General features: G+C 39.5%; 1 protein-coding gene across 5 annotated transcripts in view; it reads right to left on the bottom strand.

Moving 5' to 3' along the window:
• Nucleotides 1-5988: 5988 nt before the first annotated feature.
• TERF1 (telomeric repeat binding factor 1) overlaps nucleotides 5989-9276 on the bottom strand; it is a 40414-nt gene continuing 37126 nt past the window's right edge. For all 5 annotated transcript variants that reach the window (XM_049700373.1, XM_049700374.1, XM_033407109.2 and 2 more), the window contains one exon: nucleotides 5989-7737. In XM_049700373.1, coding sequence (XP_049556330.1) covers nucleotides 7561-7737 — 177 coding nt within the window. In that variant the 3' untranslated portion in view covers nucleotides 5989-7560. The remainder of the gene's footprint in view (nucleotides 7738-9276) is intronic.

The following is a 9276-nucleotide window of genomic DNA, read 5'->3' as shown; positions in this document are numbered from 1 at the left end:
CAATGATTTACGGGCCCTAGCATTACGTAATAGGCTGCTTTTCAAAAGTGCACGAGAAAAGTAATTTGAACAAAAATAAATATAACCACTCAGGAAAGAAGGGGAAAGGAATTAGAGATGTTGATCACTTAGAAGAGAAAAGTGGAAAAAGAAAAAAAGTAGAGAAGGGAAAAGAAAAGAGTAGAACAAGGGGAACTATAATCTCACTATTCTTTTTTTAGGGCCTTTCTTGCAATGTTTTTATTCAAGAATGTTGCCATTATGCATAAAAAGTCATAGTAATAATTTAAGTTGTTTAGTTCTACTCTGGCATGAGAATCTTAATTAGCCATCTTTTCTAGGTATGCACCAAAATGATGTGAACCAAAACTGGTTCTGCCCTCTAAGAATATTCTAGTGAAGTTTCATACAAATAACTGTAAGTTGATTTAGACAACCTGAGCATTCTGAAGTATAAGCAACCAGGTAATGAGTATATTGAAAGAGAAGTGAAACTTCTAGGTCAAGGTGACAGATGGATGTACATGTTTACCTTCTTCCTCAAATCTCATTGAGATTACAGAATTCACGGAAGAGAATAAGTCTATAACATAGATGAGAAGGCAGGAGTGGGAATCAGCCCAGAGATTTTGAAGATTTTTTTTGAAGATTGAAAGCACATGGGATTCTACTGATGGATAAACCAGAATGAAGGGACCATACTCTTTATTTATTTTTTTATAAATTCATTTATATTTTTGGCTGCGTTGGGTCTTCGTTGCTGCGCGCAGGCGTTCTCTAGTTGTGGCGAGCGGGGGCTACTCTTTGTTGCAGTGCGCAGGCTTCTCATTGCGGTAGCTTCTCTTGTTGCAGAGCATGGGCTCTAGGCACATGGGCTTCAGTAGTTGTGGCACGCCGGCTCAGTAGTTGTGACGCGCGGGCTCAGTAGTTGTGGCGCAAGGGCTTAGTTGCTCCGTGGCATGTGGGATCTTCCCGGACGAGGGCTTGAACCCGTGTCCCCTGCATTGGCAGGCGGATTCTTAACCACTACGCCACCAGGGAAGCCCAACAATACCCTTTAAAACATGTAGAAAAGAAGGTGGAATCAGAGGTAAGAGCCATTCTTCTTGGGGTGGGGAGGTCCCACTCAGCACAAACAATATGAATTTTTTAAATCCCCACCCCTAGAGACAAACTTGTGAACTTTAAAATCAAGGATAAAGAATAGACTAAAACCTTCCAGAGAGAGAAAAACAGATTACCTACAAAGGAACAAGAATCCCCATGAGAGACTGCAGTCTTCTCATCAGCATCAGTGGATACTTGAAGTCTAATAGAGCAGGGGTCCCCAACCCCGGGTATCGGTCCGCACCCTGTTAGGAACAGTGCCGCATAGCAGGAGGCAAGCGAGGCTTCAGTTGCCACTCCCCGTCGCTCCCCATAGCTCGCATTACTGCCTGAACCATTCCCCACCACACCCAACCCTGTCCGTAGAAAAACTGTCTTCCACGAAATCAGTCCCTGGTCCCAAAATGTTGGGGACCACTGTCATAGAGTAAAGCCTCCAAGTTCTGGGTGAGAATAATTTCGAAACTAGCATTTCTATGTAAGTCAAGCTACTAATAAAGTGTGAAGGCAAGATTCAGCCTTTCAGGGGTATAGAGTTCAGAAGCCTCGTGAGATGGTCCTAAATAGGGTATTTTTTTTTTTCAATTAAACATGGCAGGTTGAACATATATTTACTTCCTTTACCTTCAAATAAAATTACAGTTAAAGGATTTTTTTAAAAGACAAAAAATATAATGATAAGGAGATTGAGAGAAAAAGGCAGAAAAGAGATGGTCACAAAATTTCAGGACCGGTAAAGCAGAAGATAGGAGAAAGCCAAATGTCTACAGGAGGGAATTTCAGCGGGCAAGGTCATTTACAGCACCCTGGAAAGGCTCAGGAACTTAAGGATCCAGATGCTTCCGTCAATGGAATGGTTGACAGTTGGTATAAGAAACAGTTAGAGCCTTAGATGGCTCTGCAGCCAGGCAACAGCTCTCTGCAGGGGGCTCCAGATTGGAAACACCAGCAACAACTGAGAATGGAGACTATCTATTCTGAATGGGGACCACCTCCTCCCCAGGTCCCTCGTCCATGTGCTCTGAGAAAACTACTCTCACCCGTGCAGAACAGTTTGCTAGATTCCTCTCTGAGGAAATAGATCATCCAAGAAAATGGCTGCAGGTACCAGCAGCTGCGATAGCCAAGTCCCTGTCCAATCACTACCTTGACCTGTGAGTGCCCATCAGTGCTCATAGAGCTTCCAACCAGCTTCTTCATACTCACTCATAAATAGAAATGCACAGCCCAGTTCAACCAAACATTTGAGGAAAACCATTGACAAAGCAAGAGGGAAACCAAAATTAAACAGAAACGAGCAACATAACAAAACTCAGGCCATAAACACTGCCAGGGTCAGAAGAGATGCAATGATATCAATCATGAAATAAGAACACAATGTCCTAAAAAAGAACATTCAGAGAATTAAAAGCTCTTGTAAATTAAAAAGTTTGATAGTAGATATATGGTATGAAAACTTGGAAGGTAAAGTTTTGTGACATTTTCCCCAGAAAGTAAACAAAAAAATTAAAGATACAGAAATTTGGAGACAAAAGATAGGAAATTAGAGGATCAGTCAAAGAGATCCAACATCTGACATCCAACATCTGGGAGTTCCAGAAAGAAAGTGCAAAAAAAACGAGAAGGGAGAAAATAAGCAAAGAAATAACACAATAGTATTTTTTAGAACTTAGCACAGGGATTTCAGAAGTCACTGAGTGCCTGGCTCATTAGTTGAAAAAGAAAAGAAGACTCACAACAAAGCATGTTACCATGAAATTCTAGATCACTGAATACATGGACGAATCTACAAGCTTCCAGAGAGGAAAAAAAAAAAAGTAGGTGACATGAAAAGTCTCCGTAATCAGAATGGTATCAGACTACCTAAAGCAACATCTTGACACTGATGATGACAAGAGCAATGCCTTTGAAATCCTGAGACAAAATGTTTTCCAAATGAAAATTCTATATCCAATAAAATTATTAATCAAATGTGAGGCTAGAAAAAGGATATTTTCAGACATGCATGATATAAACATTTTTCACTCTATGCATATTTTCTCAGGAGGTACAGGATGAGATGCTCTAGATAAACGAGAGTTAAAACCAAGAGAGAGGATCCAGGAAATGGGGAATTCAAACCAGGAGAGAGATGACTGGGATGCCCAGAGCCAAGATAAGGGAGATGTAAGCTTGACGGCTGCGCAGCAAGCCTGGAGGGCAAGGAGTAGGAGGGCTGTCACCAAAACAAAACAACCAAAGAAAAAAAAAATAACAGTGAAATTGGGAATTCCCTGGCGGTCCAGTGGTGAGGACGCAGCGTTCTCACTGCCGTGGCCCAGGGTTCGATCCCTGGTCGGGGAACTAAGATTCCTCAAGCTGCACAGCGTGGCCAGAAAAAAGAATGTCAATAGAATGACATATTTCAATGTATTCAGAGGTCTTCAAATTGGTCAGAGAATTTGGAGATAAATAAGTGATGAGTACACACAGCTCAGGTGTAAAAAACAGTTACAGAGTTATAATACAAACCCTGAATATTGGTTTAACCAAAAACCGATGCAAATACGCTCGAAGAACCGGGGAGAAGCATCTGTATGGGTGTAAGTTGTGTACTTATGGAGGGTGGAGGGGGAACGTGCAAGAGACCTAAAATGTCATCCTATATAGTGGGAGATCACTAATATAATACCTCACACTGAAAAATAACAAACAGCAGCATAAGCATATTTTAAGTAAGTATAAAAATCAGTACTCGAGAAAAGAGATGAGAATCGCCTTTAGGGAGAAGTGTAATAGTATTATTCCTAATTTTACACTTCATGTAAATTGGAAAAGCCTTACAGCCATTCACTGGAAACAACTCAGGGACTGAATATAAAAACTGACAATGGGCAGACCTTATAGGACAACTCCAAGCCACCACCTCTGCAGCAATGAGTTTAGAACACCGAACTAAATCCCCGCAGTTATCTACCCAGAATGGGTAGGACTTGGTCGATGACTGCCAACATCCCTATTTTTGGTCCCTACTTCCAACTCAGGACCAACCAGAGAAAGCCAAATATGTTCCCCCAAACAATCACATAAGATGCCCGCTGCTGGGCTTCCCTGGTGGTGCAGTGGTTAAGAATCCGTCTGCCAATGCAGGGGACACAGGTTCGAGCCCTGGTCCGGGAAGATCCCACATGCCACGGAGCAACTAAGCCGGTGCACCAGTGCTACTGAGCCTGCGCTCTAGACCCCACGAGCCACAACTACCGAAGCCAGCACGCCTGGAGCCCGTGCTCTGCAACGAGAGAAGCCACCGCAATGAGTAGCCAGCGCACTGCAACGAAGAGTAGCCCCCGCTCGCCGCAACTAGGGAAAGCCCGCGCGCAGCAGCGAAGACCCAATGCAGCCAAAAATTAAATGAATAAATTTATTAAAAAAAAAAAAAGGATGCCTGCTGCTAGTTGGCCAGCCTCAGCTTCCTCATGCCAACAATGCCCAATCAGAGAGCACCTGAAGCCTTAGTTTTTCACTAGAAAGCTTTCCCACTATGAACGTCTGCCTGCACCTCTGCCAAACACAAGTGATGGTGGCTGACTCACTTGCTATAGCAAGCGCTGAATAAACAGCCTGTTTGTTTTTCTCTTTTGAGTGGTCTTCGTTCATTTCCACAACAACAGCACAATGAATGGCTGTGATAGAATTATACATTACTGTATAGAAACACAAATGAACAAGTACAGCTACGTACACAAACATGTTGAAAGAAAAAATGGCAAAGAATACAGAGTATTTCATTTAATTTCCTTAAATCAAATAGAAAGATATGCTCCCAGCATTGGCAGATTGGCTGAGTTGGGGCACTCGTTCAACGCCACCTACAACTCTGCCTCAGCCTCCACCTCCTGCACTTATGAAGCCTAAAGGTCACTGAGCATACAGGCCTAGGGTCCCCCCAGGTCTTTGCTGAGACTGCGTCTAGTCCTGGGAATGCGCCTGGCCTTCTGGATTCCCTGGTTTACTCCAGAGTCCTTCAAAGCCTTAACCCGCCATGTATCTTCCTCTCCAGGCTTTTCAGCCTGTCTGCGGTCCCTGACCCCAGGCAGACGTAGGTAATGTTTTTAAAGTCCTTAAGAGTTCAGAAGGGGCAAAACAAAGGCAATCCCTGAACTGAACCCTCAGGGAACTGCCAGACAGGTCAAAACACACCACCCACGATCCCGAGCACTGTAGTGGCACTTGCCGAAGCATCAAGCCACAGCAAGAGCACAAGTCACTTGTGGCCTTAAGCCGGGTAAGCAAAAACACCAAAATCCTCCTATCAAAATTTAGTAGCCTCTTTCTTCATTAAGCGTGTCCCGGTTGTTTTAAGTTTTATTAGATTTGTTTCCAAAAGTTGATTCTAACTGATTCTAACAGTTTTTGTCAGCTTACTACTTGCCTCAGAAGAGGGACGGCTCTTTGGATCTCCCTACTCTGCCATTTGTCACTCTCTATGTAACCTTTTGAATTAAATCTTAGAAATGGAGGGCAGATTAGTGGTTGCCAGGGGTTGCAGGAATGATGGAGAGTTGAGTGGCAGCAGAAGGGATCCTCAGTGTTGGAGTATCTTGCCTGTGGTAGACACACGCCCCTACACAAATGATAAGCTTTTTGGAATTAAATACACACACTGCACACACATGGTACAAGACTGGGGAAATCTGGATAAAATTGGTGAATTATATCAATGCCAATATCCTGATGGTGATATACTATAGTTTTACAAATTGACATTGGGGTAAGCTGGAACAAGTGTACAAGGGACCTCTCTTATTATTTCTTACAACTATATATGAATCTATAGTTATCTCAACAAATTTCAATTTAAAAATTCAAAAGATTCAGATTAAAATGAGGAAGTACAAGGAATACAATTAATTACCCAATTTATTTTGCTTTTCTTTTTTATGCACCCACAAGTTATACGATAAAAATCTATGCTTACATAAATCTATAACAGCTCTTTTAATTAAAGTAAAATAAAATTCTAATTAAGAAAAAACAATTTATAGTATAACTGATAGTGATGTTTTTAGTGGCACATAAAATAACTAGGCATCTTACAGTTAATATCAACTTAGATTTGATGACTTAGGGTATGTTTGGAATGAGGTTGACCAACTGGTCTGTTTTGGCTCATGCCATCGGCTTTTGCACTAACCATCAAAATGTCTGCAATACAGACAGTATTGTAGTGTGACAGTATTGTAGGGGACAGTAACTAGTGGTGTAACAGGACAGACCGAGTCAGGAAACATTATCCACATTTCTATTTATTACACGTATAGGACAACAACTTCAGGAACAATGAGAAAGTAATGTATAAAACTTTCATAAAGAAATACAGATTACAAAATAGTCATTTAACTTTTTAAGTAAATGCTTAAGCATTTTCATGCATTTGTTAAATAAAGCATACATAACTCAAAATGCTAAATAATTCTAGTTTTTGACTAAATCCTCTAAAGAATATGTTGGTGAAAACTCAAAACTGTCTAATAAGGTATGCATGATCTTGTTTATTTAGTATTTATCACAGTCGTCAAAATGATCATGGTTAAAGTGGCGGGTGTGGTGGTGGTGGGATGAACTGGGAGACTGGGACTGACATGCATACACTAATACGTATAAAATGGATAACTAATGAGAACCTGCTGTATAAAAAAATAAATAAAATAAAATTCAAAAAAAAATGATCATGGTTAAAATCCATTTAAGCATTTACGGAATACCATTTAGGCCCGATATCTATCTAACTAAATGAAAATATCAGAGAAATGGATATTTATTCAAAACCATCTTTGTCAAAGTTTTAACACTAGAACAAAAATCCAATGTACCTAAATGAGACATAAGCTATTCTTAGTAGTAGTATAAACTCTGTCCTATGGGTATTACTATTTTCACGTTTTTTCCTTTATATGAAAGTACCAAAAGAAAAATGTAAGTATAACTCACAGCTTACTTTGTATATTTACCATTCTATAAGCAAATATCTTAGTAATTAATATATTAAGGCCATAAATCAAATCATTACCCCTTATGTCAAAGGCCTATTCACTGATTTAGAAACTTCACTTTTATGTGTGTCATGGAGTTGAAATCAGCCCACAGACACAGAATAGGTTAACAGCAATATATTTTTTCTCTTACCAGGCTTTCACCTTTTTATTGGAACAGGGTTTGGAGGTAGGAGTTTTGAAAGCACTAGGGTTCAAAAAATTAATTTTTTTATCAGAGTGAAAAGATTCTTAAAGAATACAATGATGGTCTATAATCTTGCTCGTACAGCACAAATCCTCATATTAAATGACTGTGCCGCAGAAAAATACTGTAATGCTTTAAACAAAAATTTAAGCTACATTAATGACCACCAAGTTTCACGCAAAATGCAGGAATCAAAATGTTTAACTGCCGTCTTATCGGGCTCCACAAACACACTCAGTCTTCATCGTCCGAGTATATCAGCTTCAGCTTCTTCATAGTCCTCCATCTGTCTTTCAACATGACGCTTGTTCGGTTGTTGAATTTATAATGTGATAGTATTTTAGACCAATTTCCCTCTCCGTATTTCTTCACGCCAGATCTCAGATTGTTGTCTTCTTCCCAAAGCCATGCCTTTTGATGAAAAGTAAGATAGTTATTCACAGAAACAATTATGTTTTTTTCAATTGAGGTATAAATGACAAATAACATTTTATTAGTTTCAGGTGTACAACATAATGATCCAGTATTCATATATATTGTGAAATGATCACCACAATAAGTGCAGTTAACATCCGTCAAAAGTAGATAAAACATAGAAGAGTTATTCACAGAAACAATTCCTTAAATAACATATCTACTATAAATACAACTTTTTTTATCAGTATCATGTTACAATTTCTTAACGGTGGAAGAAATTCTGTAAACGTATCTTAGATTTCTGTAAGATCTTATTGTGGTGATATTGTCAAGGGTCCTGACTATGTTACTGTTCATTTTACATGAACACACCATGGCTCAGCTGCCCAAGATCAGACAGCTACAAAATGACGGAGCTAAACACAAACCCAATTCATCTGACTTTAAGTCCACACTGTCTCTTAAGATGCTTTTCTACAACTGTTAATAGATTAGAGATATGTAGGATTCACAAATACCGAGAACTTATGAATATTTAATTCTTCCCTAATGAACTCAGTGAAAACCCTGTTCTGTCTATGCTGGGCAAAGTACACACACACATAAAACTCAAATCTTCTCTAAAACAGATTTTTGAGAACTAACACAAACTAGTTAAAAAAACACTATTTTGTTTTTGGAGAAAATGACTGAAGAATTTTAAAAGTCAAATTCATTATTATACACAGAAAAAGATTGCAGACACCTGGCATTTGCTATAGGTGACCAACTAATCACCCCTTCTGCTGACATGCTGAGGAGCAATATGATCACCTGAGTGATTATTTACTGTTTCTGAACTATGAATAATCTCCGCGGCTGACTCCCCGGCCGGGGAGATTATTAGTTAAAGCAAAAACATTTGCTTTAAAAATCCACTCATCATCAGTCACAAGAAGCCAAATGCTGTAAGATTTCACTTACACGAGATATCTAGAGTAGTCAAATTCCCAGAAACAGAAAGCAGAATGGTGGCTGCCAGGGAATGGGAGGAAGGGGGAAATGTCTTATGAGTAGAGTGTTTCAGTTTTGCAAGGTGAAAAAGTTCCAGAAGTTGTTGCACAACAACGTGAATGCATTTAATGCCAGTGAATCATACACTTAAAAATGATTAAGGTGATAAGTTTTATGCTATGTTTTACTACAAATAAATAAAATTTTTAAAATGAGCAAAGGACTTGAGTAGACAATTCTCCAAAACAGATATACAAATGGCCAATAAGCACTTGAAAAAAATGCTCAACATCACTAATCATTAGGGAAGTGCAAATCCAAACCACCAGGAAATGTCACCTCAAACCCATTAGGATGTCCACCACCAAAAAAACTAGAAAATAATAGGTGGTGGCGAGGATGAGAAACTGGAACTCACGTGCTGTTAATGGGAATGAAAAACTGTGTGACTGCTAGGGAAAATACTATGGTGGTTCCTCAAAAATTAAAAGTACCATGTAACCCAATTCTACTTGTGGGTATATATCCAAAAGAACTGAA

This window comes from Orcinus orca, chromosome 17 (genome assembly GCF_937001465.1).
Source record: "Orcinus orca chromosome 17, mOrcOrc1.1, whole genome shotgun sequence".
NCBI classification, from domain to species: domain Eukaryota; kingdom Metazoa; phylum Chordata; class Mammalia; order Artiodactyla; family Delphinidae; genus Orcinus; species Orcinus orca.
This window is presented reverse-complemented; position numbering and strand designations above follow the sequence as displayed.